Genomic DNA, 16,945 nt, shown 5'->3' with positions numbered 1-16,945 from the left:
CCTTCGCTCTCCGCTGCGGCGACAGCTGGCAGCAGCCGGGCACCGTCCTGCCGCTGAGCCCCGGCGCGCGCCTGGCTTGGGGCGCCAGGGGGCTGCGCTGCAAAGCCCCCGCCCGGCACCGCGCGTGCGAGCCCCGAACCCGACCCGGAGCGCGGCGCGTGCGAGCCCCGAACCCGACCCGGAGCGCGGCGCGTGCGAGCCCCGAACCGGACCCGGAGCGCGGCGCGTGCGAGCCCCGAATCCGAGCCCAGCGCGGCGCGTGCGAGCCCCGAACCCGACCCGGAGCGCGGCGCGTGCGAGCCCCGGGCGCTCCATGCCCCCGGCCGCTCCCTGATCCCCGCCCAGCCGCTCGCCCCGCAGCCCGGCCGCGCCGAGCGCCGCCGCCGGCATGTTGGACCCGTCGTCCAGCGAGGAGGAGTCGGAGGAGCTGGTGGAGGAGGAGAGCGGCAAGGAGGTGCTGGCCGCGGCCCCCGCCGGCGCTCGCCTCTCGCCCAGCCGCACCAGCGAGAGCTCCGGGCCGGGGGCCGGGCTGCAGCCCGGCGGCCGGGCCGGCGGCGGCGGAGCGGGCGGCGGCAGCGCCCGGCCCTCCAGCCCCAGCCCGTCGGTGGTGAGCGAGAAGGAGAAGGAAGAGCTCGAGCGGCTGCAGAAGGAGGAGGAGGAGAGGAAGCGGCGGCTGCAGCTCTACGTCTTCGTGATGCGCTGCATCGCTTACCCCTTCAACGCCAAGCAGCCCACCGACATGGCCCGCCGGCAGCAGAAGGTGCGGGCTGGGGGCGCCCCGGGGCGGGGGCAAAGGGGCGGGAAGGGCTGGGTTGGGGTCCGCAGGGCAGGGGGTGGGGAACAGGGGCTGCGCCCGTCCTGGGAACATCTTGCTGCTGCTGCTGCTGCAGGGGGCTCGGGAGGGGCCCAGCCACAGGCCCCCTTGCCCAGGGTAAGGAGTGGGGAGGTGGCTGGGCTCACGCTGCCTTCCCCTGCTCTGGAGGCAGCCCCAGCGCGCACATTGCGTGCAGCAGCCAGGCCAAGGCAGGGAGGGAGGCTGGAAAGAGGCAGCGGGGAAAATAGGAACGGAGACGGGGAAAGTAAAGGACCTTGGGTACCAAGAGCCCATCTTAGCTCCCCCCCCCCTTGCTGCACCTGCTCCTGCTGCCCCAGTGGTGGTGACATTGGAAGTGAACCCACCCCGCTTCCAGTCACATGGCCCATGGCCCCATCTGTCTGCCTTTTCCCTATGTAACCGCTGATATTGCCAGGGCCCCCTCAGCTTTTTAAACACAGTCATAATATTGCTAATAATAATGAGAGAGAGGGACCTAGGCAGTGATCCCATTCCCTTGCACCCCTCTATCTTTCTCCCTAGCCTTCCTGTCCCAATGGGATTCAGGTGTGCCCATCTCAGGGAAGCAGCCCAGCCATTGATCTAAGAGAGAGCTAAGCAAAGGTTACTTTGCCCTAGTTGTTTACAGTGCTTGTACTGCTGTGAGCTCCAGTTATTGCATCAAAGCTTTTGTGTCCCTGCTGGAGGAGTCCCAGCCATCTCAGCGCAGCTTTGATGTCTAACAATAACAAACCATGCTCCGCATCAGATTCGGCTCACTTGTTCTCCTTTCAAAACAGTCATTAAAAACTGCCCCACTGATGATTTTTGCATAATTCCTTGACCAATTATTGCACCTGTGGAGTTGGGTTTTGAAAAACATCACTGGCCATCACCCTGATGGAAATGATCAAATGCATAAAAATGCCTGTATTTGAATAACATTAAGGCCCATAAAAGTTCTGATAAATTTAAGAGCAATTGAAATGCATTGGTTGCATAAATATGTATGTTACATTGCAAAGGAAATATTTACCTTGTGGCCAGTCAAGTTGTTGGGGGAGTATAAACTTATAAATGTTTTTTAAATATGGGTTTAATTTATCCACTCATAATAAAGATGTTTTCTTCAGATGCATTGCACTCCAATGTACATTCAGATACATATGAATCTTTGCAAAGATGCATCTGAAGATTAGATGCTGTTTATGCAGTGTCCAGATTGTAAAGTTTGGAATCTTGGCCATTTAAAGATTTTTTTTTTCTCCCGCACACCTACACCCTAAAAAATACAGGAGCTTTGACTGTACTGTTAAATATTTGCTTGTTAAATTTATATTTTACTTAATTCAAAGTGGTGTTTGAGCTACATACTACATGTAACTTTGTTCAAAAAAATTAACATAAATGTATGTTTGCACTGTCATTGTATTTTTATATATACACACACATGCTCTCGCTCTTTACTTCTCTGTTGTAAAGCACTTCAGAATCAAACTAGAAACTTAGAATATAAGTTTCATTCTGTAGTAGATGTTTATGGACACGTTACAAATATGTTACTTATTACCAACTGAAGAATATATGAAAACAGAGCTTTACAGTGGAAGTGCTGACCCAACATTAACTATACCTTTGTGAATGCGTCACAGCCGTCACTACAATACAGCAGTATATAGCATTTCCAGACAAAAGAATAGGAAAGAACACCTCATCTGGAGTCTAAATCAGGAGGTACAATACTGCAGTGAATTAAAAGAACTGTTATTGACTCTTACAGTTATGGTGGATTTATCTGCTAGTTCTCCATCTGTCAGTTTACAGACTAATACAGCAATTTGGGTTTTGGAGGGCAGTTAATTCCCACAGGCACAGAATGCATTTCAGTCAAATGCAGCTGACTTTCTTCCTGAAGCAATCTGAGTAGAGAGATAATGGGACATGACTATCTGGAATGTCTGCCTGCTTTTTTCCTCCCTGTTATTTAATTAAGTTTATTGGCGCTATAGTTTTGGACCTGATTTTGTTTTGTGTTTACAAAGCATCAGTATAAACCAGCAAGATTTCAGAACATACTGAGTAAACAACATTCATTCAGTCCGGTCACACCACAAAGCTGCTATTAGTCATTGGTACATGAGGAAGTAGAAACGAATATCTGTACCACAAATCATCTGAAAGCAATATAGAGCAATCTGATGCTGATGCAACATTGAATGGCCCCATGCTTTGTTGGTTGAGTGAAATATGGTGATGATGATATAGATAGATTTTTATATATATTTTTATTGCAACTCTTCTATTAGGCTGTGGACATATATTTAGTTTTGCCATCCTGTTTGTTTCCTTTGGAACTTCTCCACATTAGGGAGGGAAAAAAAGGTGGAGAATGTAACGTAATCACTAGTTTTTTTGTGTAGCTGCAAAAGGAAAAATTTGGATTTCAGTTAAAGGTGAATTGCTAATAGAAATTTTCTTTCCACAGGAACCTAAAATATTTTGGTGATCTGAAAATTAATGTAGAGCAGGGAAAATCATATTGCATGAAAAAAATACAGCACTAACAAGAAAAGGGGAAAGGAAGGTAGAAAAAAAACCAAAACGGGAAAAAAGCCTATAGAGGCAGTACAGGTAAAACAAATAAGTGGAAGTAGTGGGGGGGAATGATAAAGTGGAAAACAGAAAAGGGGATCGAGAAGTTAAAACAGGACTACAGAAGAAAGTGAATCACTTTCTGTCAAGAAGAAGAATGTGAGAAAGCATATTTGGCCTATTTATGTAAGTAGTAAAACAACTGTCAAAATAAATAAGTTGCAGTGCATTTAAAAATAATTTCCTATCCCATAATAAGAGTTTGGGAAACTGAAGAATCTCTATTGTTTTCCTTGGCTGTATGAGTTCACTTTCAAGAATAGTTATATTCTGTTTTTCTACTGTATATTCCTCAGCTGTGTTTCCCAGAGATTCCATGGGGTGGAGGCTAGACTCTCAGCTCAGGCAAAAAATTCCCATTGACTTCAATGCAAGGATTGCCCGAGCAAGGCGTTAATGACTGGACCACAGGTGAATGTAGGTGCTGGATCTAGGGGTGCTGCTGCACCCCTGGCTTGAAGTGGTTTCCATCTTAGACAGGGTTTACAGTTTTTCAGTGGTTCTCAGCACTCCCACTATAAAAATTATTCCAGCCTCCCCTGCATGCGAACTGTTGTTATCCTGACAGATTGTTGTAGAAAAGAGGTGGCAGCGTTTTTGGTGTTTTTTCTGTCTCACTTGGCTATGGTGTATCATTAGCGAGAGAACACAGTGTGGAGCTAGTTGGACTCTGTCTGGCCAAGCAGGGTTGGATGTTTGTCACAATAATGTTGCCAGATTTAACAGTCTTTCTGAAAACTTTATATTCATTCATGTGTTTGTTTAGAAGGACTTTTGAGGTCTTGACTCAAAAACATGTGCCTCGAGACAAACTGGGATATCCCCAAATACATTTTCTTTCCTAGAAGAAAAATGATTTATTTTTTCAAATTCTTGTTGGATCAGTTTCCCTATTTTACAGGAGATTGATCCATCACTTTATTTTTTACATGTGATTTGCATTTTACCCCTTAAAAAGTTTGACATCTGGAAAGGAGTTGACCAGATTTTACAAAATGATAGTTTTTAAGCAGCAAGATTCCTCTCCTCTCCTCCAGTATTGATCAGAGTTTAGAGTAAATGGAATTAGTCCAACCCTCTCCACCTTTTCTCAGAAGCATGCAGCAGGGCAGGCAGGAACTGTGACACACTAGGATGAGCGGGAGTGTTAATATAAGGAAGAGGTTTGCTGAAAGGATAATAAGGGAAGGGTTTGCTTCATTACACACACAGGGGGCCCTGGTGATTTCATTGGAGTGGGTTAGAGAACAAAGGAAATTAAATATTTCATCCTGCAAGAACTTGGTCGTCTCTTGGCTTGATGAATGCAGATAGGAAAGTGCTGCGTTACTAAGGGACTGCCTTCCACTTGAGATATTCTGTGGTAAATTCTGTAAATCTTATAGAACTGTATATAGATATAGAAACGCTAATGAGTCTGATCCCGCAGTCCTCACTTGGGCAAAAGCTCCCTTGATTTCCATGGCAGTTCCATTGGACTGCATTCTGCTAGATCAGGCATGATATTTACGTAGCTGCAGCTGTGATGATTGAACAGTGTTATGGCAGCAGGGAACCACTAAGTCGGAAATACTCAGGCCCTTGGGATGCAGTCCTGAAGTGGCAGGATTATCAAAGATGCTGTGTAACCTTCCTGGGTCAGGCCCTTCATTGCCAGTGAAAACAGGGGTTTAGAACATATTTCTGGTGAACTGGATGGAGCCATTAGGCCAGTGCAGTGCACACTGTACCCTGCATGTTCCCCAGGATAGGCCAGGAGGAACTGTGCATGGGGGTGGGGGAAGATTATTTTGCCACAGCCCTGTTCAAGGCACAACCCGCTCCTCTCCTTCCACCCACTCAGCTCTGCGGGGACTGCGACTTGCTTTTGGCAGGTGTGAGGCACAGAGCCCCTGCTCTCCCTCATTGTTTCTAGAGTACAGGCCATTTAAATGGGAGCAACATAAAACTCAGGATGTGCCATGTTATATGGGGTCTATTCAGACTGCCTGGGCTGGTTGCCACCTCCTTCAGTTATTTGTTTACTGCTACCTTAGAAATTAAAAAAAAAAAAAAAAGTAAATTGATTTCATGACATTCAGACAAGTTGTAAACTCAAGGTCCTGTGTATGCTGTGTGGACATTAAAGATCCCAGGTCCTCTTCTGAAGAGTTGGGATTCCCCCCCCCCCGCCCCCAAATCAGTTCTCTCACCAACAGTGTGCAGGTATGTGTTATATAATGCCTGGCTGCCCTCCTCCACCCCAGAGGTGGCCACATTACAGTAGTGTGGTATCTGTATGCTGTAGTTGCTATTTATGTAGCACCATGGATGTGCATAGTGATCTATACATAGAAAAGGTAAGTTGTGAATTGTTTTGGGGTCCTTCAAGGTGAAAGGAACTATATAAATATAAAATACTGTCATATTGGCAAGGTAATTATATGCAGTTATGGTAAATTATAATGTATAGCAAAGCAAAGAATCTCCTGGGACTGTATGAATGCACAGCCTTAGATGACGGTGCAATGCATAGACAGTATAGCAAGTATTCCGTTTATGCTATAGTCAGAATTCCTCTTGGAGTTTGAAATCGAGTGTATTTATCTAATGCTGCCCCCATGGGATACTATTTTCAAATCACTGATTCTTGATCAGTTTCAGGGACACAGAAAGGTGTGTTTATCAGTATATTCAGACATAGATTAACTTCTTTATCCTTTCATTTATTTGCTACATATGGCCTTCACGTTAGTAGATATAGATATCTGTAGTTGAAAATAAAATGTGAATAAGATTTACAGTTAATGTTCTAGAGGGTATTTATATTTCTTAGCAGCTTGCCTCACACTTTTTTGCCTTTAGCTCTCATTTGATTGTTGGGAGAAGAGTTAAGCATGGCATTTCCCTGCATCCAGTTGAGCATGAATCATAGAAATCATGAATCATAGAAATCCCTTGCCGAGGCCCATAAGATGGCATATATCAATTTGGGAGGGATTTGTTTGCGGCTTCAGTCCAGGCTGTTGCTTTTTTCTTATGCAACCCCTGACCTCAGAATAGCTGTGTTCCCTGGCACATGTTTGTAGCCAGCTGGGGACACTTTTGATAAGATGCTAGCTAACACTTCCCTCCGAGACCGAGAGCACCACCTCCATGACACCTTGAAACCCAAACCCAAAATACTTGAGGTTAAATGGGAGACGCCGCATAGCTCTGTTCATTCATTTGAACAAGCATAAGGCAAGTGAAAGATGGATGGATGTTGTCAGGGTTATCAGTGCCACATGCTCTGTATTTTATTTAGAAAGCAGCAATGTGAAGGACTCTTTAGTTCTAAAATGTAATGAATCAATTAGGTGAGACATTAAAATTAATGAATATGTTAACAGTGGTATTAAACTGATGCCTGTGTTTTTATGCAGTGTAGGTGAACAGGCAAAAGGGAAATATCTAGCGATATTGTCATTTCATAACAGTATAATACTGTAGTGAAAAAACGGAGGGTTGATTCAGATTACTGTGAATTACTCGCTTCAGTAGAGCTACTCTGGATTGGTATCAGTGCAGTTATGTGATGATGTACGGTATTGATCTTGCCCCCATTCAACACAGCACCTAAGCATCAGTTTAAGAAGCAGCACTTACCGATTTGTCGACTAAGGATGGGTTTATGCCTGTCCTTAAAGCTAAGTATGTGCGTAAGGTGAATCAGGGCCTGTAAGGCCAGTTAAAATACATTTTAAATATCAATTTCTGTTTTTCATGCATAAAATCAGACTGCTGTAATAACTGAGAAAATAACAAAGCTAGTGCAATGTCTGGAGTAACTAAATATTTCGTGGATCTCCCAGACAGCATTGTAGATCCTGCGAGAAAAGCCTTCCACCATCCGTACGTGAATAAACTTACTATAGACACTGATATTGTGCTTCTTGGACGGAGCCATGAGTAAGGGATGCTGTAAAGCTGCCCTGCACTAGCAGCAGCCTTTGGATGGAATTGTGACTTGGGGTATGTGTACACTACGGGATTATTCCGATTTTACAGAAACCGGTTTTGTAAAACAGATTGTATAAAGTTGAGTGCACGTGGCCACACTAAGCACATTAATTCTGCGGTGTGCATCCATGTACCGAGGCTATTGTCAATTTCCGGAGCGTTGCACTGTGGGTAGCTATCCCATAGCTATCCCATAGTTCCCACAGTCTCCCCCGCCCATTGGAATTCTGGGTTGAGATCCCAAAGCAAAAACAGTGTCGCGGGTGTCTCTGGGTAAATGTCGTCACTCAGTCCTTCCTCCGTGAAAGCAACGGCAGACAATCATTTCGCGCCCTTTTTCCCTGGATTGCCCTGTCAGACTCCATTGCATGGCAACCATGGAGCCCTTTTTGCTTTTTGTCACTGTCACTGTATGAGTACTGGATGCTGCTGACAGACGCGGTACTGCAGTGCTAAACAGCGGCATTCATTTGCCTTTGCAAGGTAGCAGAGATGGTTACCGTCCCTATTGCACCATCTGCCATGCCATTGTAAATTGGCGATGAGATGACGGTTATCAGTCATTCTGTACTGTCTGCTGCTGTCATGGGTGCTCCTGGCTGGCCTCGCTGAGGTCGGTCGGGGGCGCATGGACAAAAATGGGAGTGACTCCCCGGGTCATTCCCTTTATGTTTTGTCTAAAAATAGAGTCAGTCCTGCCTAGAACATGGGGCAAGTGTACTAGAGAACCAGAGAGCACAGCCGCTCCATGTCAGAGCCCCAGAGATCCCGCAGAAATGATGAGCTGCATGCTATTCTAGGGGGTGCCCCTGCAACAACCCCACCCATTGCTTCCCTCCTCCCCCAACCCTCCTGGGCTACCGTTGCTGTGTCCCCCATTTGTGTGATGAAGTAATAAAGAATACAGGAATAAGAAACACTGACTTTTTAGTGAGATAAAATGAGGGGGAGGAAGCCTCCAACTGCTATGATAGTCCAGGCAGGTCATTAAAGGGTGGTGGGGGAAAGGAGCCCAGCCTCCCGCTGCTATGATAGTCCAGGCAGTACAGAATCTTTTCTTTAGACATGAAAGAGGGGGCGCTGATGGAGCTCAGCCTCCAGTTGCTATGATGAAGACGGTTACTAGCCGTTCTGTACCATCTGCTGGGAATGACCGGGAGTCACCGAGGCCAGCCAGGAGCACTCACGGGCTGCTGATGACGATGGATAGCAGTCATGTTGTACCATCTGCCACCGGGAAGGGGATGCTGGTGTTCAGCGCTGCAGCACTCTGTCTACCAGCAGCATGCAGTAGACGTAGGGTGACATTGAAAAAAGGCGAGAAACTTTTTTTATTCCCTTTTCTTTCGGGGGTGTATGTGTAAATTGACGACACATACCCTGAAACACCCAGGAAAATGTTTTTGACCCTTCAGGCATTGGGAGCTCAGCCAAGAATGCAAATGCTTTTCGGAGACTGCGGGGACTGTGGGATAGCTGGAGTCCTCGGTACCCCCTCCCTCCCTCCATGAGAGTCCATTTGATTCTTTGGCTTTCTGTTACGCTTGTCACACAGCGCTGTGCTGTGGCCTCTGTCTATCATAGCCTGGAGATTTTTTCAAATGCTTTGGCATTTCGTCTTCTGTAACGGAGCTCTGATAGAACAGATTTGTCTGCCTGTACAGCAATCAGATCCAGTATCTCCCGTACTGTCCATGCTGAAGCTCTTCTTGGATTTGGGACTGCATCGCCACCTGTGCTGATCAGAGCTCCACACTGGGCAAACAGGAAATGAATTTCAAAAGTTCACGGGGCTTTTCCTGTCTACCTGGCCAGTGCATCTGAGTTCAGATTGCTTTCCAGAGCGGTCACAATGGTGCACTGTGGGATACCGCCCGGAGGCCAATACCATTGATTTGTGTCCACACTAACCCTAATCCGACATGGCAATACCGATTTCAGTGCTGCTACTCTCATCTGGGAGGAGTACAGAAATCGGTTTAAAGAGCCCTTTACATCGATATAAAGGGCCTCGTTGTGTGGACAGGTGCAGGGCTAAATCGGTTTAACGCTGCTAAATTCGGTTTAAACGCGTAGTGTAGACCAGGCCTTGGTGTTGGATTCCTCCTGTCTCTCCACTCTTGCTCTGGGGACAGAAGTAGTGTACTGCAGCTCTTGAAAGGAGCTGCCTACTTCCCTTCATACCCCAGTCAGCTCCGCTGGCCAGCTGCCATCAGCAGTCTCTCGGAGTTTGAAGATGATTGTCTTCCATAGAATGAGAGCCAGTTATTGCTGGTGGATCCACAAGTGGTGAACGACACTGATCCGGGATCCACAGATCTTGTCACAGTTGGGGCAGACTTTTCCCTGTGGAAGGAGCAGGTGTGAATGGTTGAGTTGAGCTGCAGCACCTTTCTTTCTTTCCAATTTCTCTGTTTCCTGTTGTCTTTGTTGGCCTTGAAATACTGGGATCACAAGGTCCTTTTCCATTTTGGTTGGTTGAGGGCTTAGGTTTCCCATGAGTTAACATCAGTATTGCACTTCTTTATGTTGGCTTTGAGGGTGTCTTTGAAGCTGGCCAGCATGTGGGAGGTGAAGCCAGTGGGGTTCCGTCCACTTCCTATCTGGTCTTTGACCTCTTTGCTCCCTGGGAGGAGCATCTACACCATAGCTCTGGTGTTCTGCAAGGAAATGTGTCCAAGATCCAGGTGACACTGACACGGCCATGCAGGAGGACGAGAGGGCAGCTGCGTTAGAGATATTCACAGTCCAGCTCATCATGATTACTCACACGATTAAGGCTGCAGGACTAGTCTTTAGATTGATGTCTAGTATTCTGCTGAAGAAAACCTTGGACGACTACTCTCGGGTAGGTCTTTGCTGCAGAGTTCACTCAGGTGGTCAGCACTAGGGACTGAGCAACCAGATTAGCCTAGCCCGGTTGTGAGTGTCCACGCTGCAAAGCTGCTCTTGCGTTACTGCGTCTACCCTTGCGCTGTACTCACCTCATGTGGTGCTAGGACTTCTGGGGTCATATCCTGTGTTTCTTAGCACTGCAGTAAACTGAGACGCTCTGTGTCTTTCCCAGTGAATTGTGGGAGGAGTTGCCTATCCTTCTGGGGACACGAAGGGAATTGTGGGAAGACATTGGATAACTAGTAGCACTGAAGTGATTTAGCCTGTGTCCTCACTGCAGAGTGGGCAGATGACCTGCCCGAGTGAAAGCAGCATGGGAGCTTTAACTTATACCCCAGGCCAACCTGATTATAAATGCCTGGGTTAGAGGCAGCATCTGAGTCAGAGTCCAGACTAACTCTGCAGTGAAGACAAGCTGTCAGTGTGAAGAAGAATCACTGCTTGGAATGTGTTTACATGGGAGAGGAAATACAGTATGTTTGCAAACTGGAATTTGTGCAGAGTGGAAAAACGAATATGAATGCTGAATACAGAGTAGTACCTTGAATACACAAAGAATCAATAGTTTCACTTAAAAACGCCTGTCACTTATTTTGCTGGCACCTTGTCTTAATTTAATTTGAGGGTATATTAAATATTTGTCTCTTAGGCTTTTCTTACACTTTGTAGATTAATCTCTTCTTAATAATTTAATAAATACCTTGAAAACCTGTTGTTCATTTGATGGTTGGAGATTTGTGGGTTGCTGATCACTAGTCCAAGACTATTGCCAGCATCTCTGTGAATTATTAATTGAATATGTGTGGAATCTCTCAGCCCAGAGACCTTACTTAACTAACAGTTGTGGGGACTCTCTGGATGATTCAGTTTAGTTAGGTGGTTGTCTACCTTTAAAAATACTATTTATAGTTTTGCTATGCATAGTCTAGACACACTCCCTAAAGCAGTTTGCCTTTTGCATAACTTGTAATTTCTTCTGCTGAACTATGAATGACTATTTTATTCCAGCAGACAGTGGTCTGCAGTAATTTACCTGTATAGTATTTGTGTTCTATTTGATGCAGTCTTACTCGTTTTATAGGTTATGTCAAAAGAAAATATAATTACTGTGTTAGCATTAAAAGCATTTAGTAGCAGAAGCATCAGCCGTCAGAATCATGGTATTAGGATATTGTGTCACTGAAACCTTTCATTTGTGAGAGATGCTACAAAATTCTTGTTAAAGCACCCTCCATTTTTTTGTTTTCTGAAAATGCCATTGTGACATTACCCAGGGCATAGGCGCTGACTCCGTGGTGCTCCAGTGCTGAAGCAACCATAGAAAGAAAAAAGTGGGTGCTCAGCACCCATCAGCAGGCAGCTTCCTGCCCCCAGTAGCTGCCAGTGGCCCCGCCAATCAACTCCTCCCACTCCCTCTCAGCACCTCCCGCTATTTCATGGCCTGCAGAAGGTGCTGGGTGTGGGGGACGAGCGGGGTTGGGGTGTGCTCAGAGGAGGGGGTGGAGCTAGGTGGGAAGAGGCAGGGCAGTGGCGGAAAGAAGTGGGGTTGAGGCTTGAGGGAAGGGGGTGAGTGAGAGTGGGCCTGGGGGCAGAGCAGGGGGTTGAGCACCCCTGGGGTCCAGAGGAAGCTGGCGTCTGTGACCCAGGGTACAATCCGGACTGTTGAACAGCTTTGTCCCCTTATTTCTCCAACCGGGAGTGCCTTTTACACTGCTTCTATGTGAGAGGAACCACTCCTGATCTGTTCACGCACAGCCTCTGGCATGTATCTCACCCCCGCTCTGCTGCAGGAGTGTTATTGCCAGCCACTCTTGAGTTACAGTGCAGAGTTACACCAACAAATTCCCAGTCCCAGAATTCCCCCAGAAATAAGAACGGCCAGGCTGGCTCAGACCAAAGGTCTGTCTAGCCCAGTATCCTGTCTTCCGACAGTGGCCAATGCCAGGTGCCTCAGAGGGAATGAACAGAACAGGCAATCAAGTGATCCATCCCCTGTTGCCCATTCCCAGATTCTGGCAAACAGAGGCTAGAGACACCATCCCTGTCCATCTTGGCTAATAGCGTTGATGGACCTATCCTCCATGAATTTATCTAGTTCTTTTTTGAACCCTGTTAAGGTCTTGGCCTTCACAACATCCTCTGGCAAAGAGTTTCACAGGTTGACTGTGCATTGTTTGCTTTAAACCTGCTGCCTATGAATTTTATTTCATGACCCCTAGTTCTTGTGTTATGACAGGGAGTAAATAATATCTCCTTATTTACTTTCTTCACACCAGTCATGATTTTATAGACCTCTATCATATCCCCCCTTAGTCATCTCTTTTCCAAGCTGAAAGGTCCCAGTCTTATTAATCTCTCCTTATATGGAAGCTGTTTCTTACCCCTCATCATTTTTGTTGCCCTTTTTGGTACCTTTTCCAATTGCAATATATCTTTATTGAGATGGGGTGACCAGAGCTGCATGCAGTATTCACGATATGGACATACCATGGATTTATATAGAGGCAATATGACATTTTCTGTCTTATTACCTATCCCTTTCCTATCTCTCCTGTTAGCTTTTTTGACTTCTGTTCATTGAGTGGGTGTTTTCAGAGAACTATCCACAGTGACTCCAAGGTCTCTTTCTTGAGTAATAACAGCTAATTTAGACCCCATTGTTTTGTATGTATAGCTGAGATTGTTTTCCAATGTGCATTACTTTGCATTTGTCATCACTGAATTTCATCTGCCATTTTGTTGCCCAGTCACCCAGTGGCTCTTGTGCATTTTGTACTGCCCAGCCCTCTCCTGGACAACACAACCTCATATAAAGTCAGTCATTTTATTAATAGAAAATTATATGCACAAATCCTGTTATCTCAAATGGTGTTTCCCAAACACATCAATCCAAGAACACTGGTTTTGATAAAACAATAAAACAAGTTTATTAACTACAGAGAGGTAGATTTTAAGTGATTACAAGTAATGAGACATAAAAGTCAGAATTGGTAACAAGAAAATAAAAGTAAAACACAACTACAGTAAAAGCTTTGTTATCCGGTCCTATACCAACTGGAAAGCTCTACAAATGGGCATTTCTAATCTTCATAGAAAGTCCAGTTTGCAGTCTGGTGGTGCGGGGCTGGCAGGCTCTCTACCTGACTCTGCGTGGCTCCCCGGAAGCAGTGATCTGCCTCTGCTACTCCTAGGCAGAGGCGCTGTTTCTGCCCACAGGCACCACCTTCACAGCTTCCATTGGCTGGGAACCACAGCCAATGGGAGCTGCAGGGGTGGTGCCTGCGGGCAGGAGCAGCACAGAGAGATGCCTAGCCGGGTCTCTTAGGAGCAGCAGGGACGGGTTGCCACTTGCAGAGGGCCACCCAAGGGAAGCACTCTCTGGATCCAGCACCCTGAAACCCCTCCAGCACCCCAACCACCTGCCCTGAGCCCCCTCTCTCACCCAAACTCCCTCCCAGAGCCCATGCCCTGTATCCCCTCCTGTACCCAAACTCCTTCCCTCTTAGTTAACCAGAATTTTTCACTTACTGGCACCCCCGATTATCCCATTGTGCCAGATAAAAAAGCTTTTACTGTAATATCTAACTTAATAAGATAAGTGAATTCAAAGCAAAAGTCTCTCTGACCGCATGCTGCAGCAGATTTTCTGGCTGAATTCCTTTCAGACAGGATTCCTCCCTCAGTCCAAAACTGTTTCTTTGTTCCACAGGTGTTGTGGCTAATGTGGGTAGAGAGAAAGGGATTTTGCCCACAAAACACTGTCTAGGAGTGAGATGTTATTATATTTTTCAAAATTAAGATTGCATAATATGGATACAATTTACCTACAAATTGCTGGAGAAAGGACATCACGCAGTGTGGGTACCACCAGTTTGGACCAGTGGGTAAATCTTCTTTAACCCTCCATCAGAGGGTGGTAGCCAATCCAGATGCAGGATTGCTTGCCCCAGTTGCTACCCTACTTGTTCTCCTGTGTCACCAGAAGGGACTGCAGCTGGTGCCTCTCTGTTAAGATACCATCTCTCGTCCCAGGTCTCAGCAGAACTCGGACCAACATGGACGGAGTGAGGACAAAGAAGACCCCTTTCCAGAAAAAGGCAGGGAAGAAGGGCAGAAAATGCTCTTCTTGGGTCTCTCTGCTGTGTCTCTCAGCAGTGAGTCTGTTCTGCGCCTTGCGCACCCCCTTCCACTGGAGCCTCATGGAAGAATGCCAGATCTGAGCAGAGCCGTGGGTGGCTCTGAACCGGGTGACTGATCTCTGCTTTGGCAGCTCCCTGCAGATAGTGGAGGCCAGCTGAACAACTCTCAAGTCCTCCTGAATACTCCAGAGTCACCCAGAGAGGGGAGCAAGTGGGACAATTTTCCCCGGGCCCTGCAGGGGCCCCCACGAGAGTTTTTCGGGGCCCCTGGAGCACGTTCCTTCTCTCGCTCCAGGGGCCCCGGAAGACACTCGCGGGGCACGGGCCCCCGGAGCTTCTTCCGCTTCGGGTCTTCGGTGGCAATTCGGCAACGGGGGGTCCTTCCACTCCAGGACCCGCCGCCGAAGACCCCAGGCCCCCTGAATCCTCTGGGCGGCCCTGGAATACTCAAGAACTTCAGGAGGACAAGGGGAGCTCATACAGTGACAAGCTGGAGGCATCACCTTAACTCCTTCCCCCTGCCCTCAAGTCTTTTCTTATCTGTGGTCCTCAGGCATTCCTAGTGCATCCATTGGACTGCAGCCCTGAGAGTGGCTCATTTTTAAGACTAGAGAGTGTCATAACATTTTTTCCTAGATCTGGACCTTAGCGTCCAAAATATGGGTGTTAGCATGAAAACCTCCAAGCTTAGTTACCAGCTTGGACCTGGTAATTCTTGGAGGAGACCTTCTAGAAAAACATCCCATCATGATTTAAAAATGGTCAGCGATGGAGAATCCAGCACGTCCCGTGGTAAATTGTTCAATGTTCTCTTCAGCTACCATGCTAAACTCCCTAACAAATTCACGTAGGCGGCCAGAACTCAGGGGCTGTTATGCGTGGCCCTTTTGTGGTCTCAGTTGCAGATTACACCCCTCAGTACCCTGGGCCATCCTGGGCTGCACCAGCAAGACCTCTCTGTCTCTCTCAGGCAGAAGCCGTCTGCTGGTGTTATCTGGGAATGTAAAGCTGCCTGAGCTGTCTGGACTTCTCCTTAACTAGTGTAAGGACTGCAGTCACTTGACTGGAATTCAGTGATTTAGACCAGCAATAGGGAGTGAATGAATCCCAGTGCATTGTAAGAGGGATGATGGAGTCAGGAGTTTGCAGAAGAGAGGTGGAGCTTGTCATAACATTTCTTCCCAGATCTGGATCTTAGCGTCCAAAATATGGGTGTTAGCATGAAAACCTCCAAGCTTAGTTACCAGCTTGGACCTGGTATTTGCTTCCACCAGCTAGGAATTATACAGTGCCTAGCTCACTGTGGTCTCCCCAAAACCTTCCCTGGGGGACCCCCAGACTCAGATGCCTTGAGTCTTACAACAAAGGGAAATAACCCCCTCCCCTTGTTTCCTTGCTACTTCCTCCCAGGCTCCCCTCCCTGGACGACCCTAGGAGATTCCCTGCTTCCAGTCCTGGAATCACAAGTACCGAGAGAGCTAATCTCTCTTCCCCCCCTCACCCAGAGGGTATGCAAAGTCAGGCTTAGTAAATCTAACACAAAGAGATTTTCCCCCTGACTTCTTCCTCCCACCAATTCCCTGGTGAGCTGCAGACTCAATTCCCTGGAGTCCCCACTAAAGAAAAACTCCAGCAGGTCTTAAAAAGAAAGCTTTATATAAAAAGAGCGAAAAAGGACATAATATATAGTCTCTGTATCAAGGTGACAATATACCGGGTCAATTGCTTAAGAAAAAAAGTGAATAAACAGCCTTATTCCAAAAGAATACAATTTAAAACATTCCAGCAACTACACACATGTAAATACAAAAGAAAACAATATAAACCTATTGTCTTACTATCCTTGTACTTACAACTTGGAAACAGAAGATTAGAAAGCCAGAAGATAGAAAAATCACTCTCAGAGCCGAGAGGGCACAGACACAAGACAAAGGACTCGCACCCAAAAATTTTCATCTTCTCCTGAAATTTTGCCCTGTTTGGTACCTAACTGCCTAAACAAGTTTTACGTTGTACTCTACTGTGGCTTTGACTAGTCAAGGGAAGCCCTGTTGCACTTTTGTCTGCCACTTAGACAGTCAGGACATTTTTTACTTTTCTGCTTTGTCTTACTATAAGAGTGGGTTCCTGCTTCAACTGTCCTGCGACTCCTGTAGCGTGTTGTTATTCGGTGCTGTCAGTGTGCTTGACACTTTCCAAGAGACTCAAGGAAACAATGCCTACCTTGTCCTGAGGCGCTTATGGTCTAAACAGATGTTCTGTTCAGAGAAGTTCTGTAATGGCTTAGCCCATTTAGCCAACAGAAATGTGAAAAATGTCTTTGTGTTACTCAGCGAGGCTTATCAGATGGCCTCTAATCACAGGCTTTGCTGCATCCTACCCCACTTCCCTCACCTCTATTAATGATTTCAGAATAATTCTTTTCCTCCTTATCTTCTGGGCGATCTTACCTGGTCTCTTGCTT

The 16,945-nt window shown here is 46.7% G+C and overlaps 1 protein-coding gene across 5 annotated transcripts in view; it reads left to right on the top strand.

Annotated features, from left to right (window-relative positions):
* Nucleotides 1-366: 366 nt before the first annotated feature.
* The window catches only part of CADPS (calcium dependent secretion activator), a 404,679-nt gene continuing 388,100 nt past the window's right edge, over nucleotides 367-16,945 (top strand). For all 5 annotated transcript variants that reach the window (XM_050957618.1, XM_050957616.1, XM_050957617.1 and 2 more), the window contains exon 1: nucleotides 367-760. In XM_050957618.1, the coding sequence (XP_050813575.1) occupies nucleotides 389-760 (372 nt within the window). In that variant the 5' untranslated portion in view covers nucleotides 367-388. The remainder of the gene's footprint in view (nucleotides 761-16,945) is intronic.

The sequence above is a fragment of the Gopherus flavomarginatus genome, chromosome 6 (genome assembly GCF_025201925.1).
Source record: "Gopherus flavomarginatus isolate rGopFla2 chromosome 6, rGopFla2.mat.asm, whole genome shotgun sequence".
Taxonomy (NCBI): domain Eukaryota; kingdom Metazoa; phylum Chordata; order Testudines; family Testudinidae; genus Gopherus; species Gopherus flavomarginatus.
Note: the sequence above shows the minus strand (reverse complement) of the source record. Positions and strands in the feature narration are given on the sequence as shown.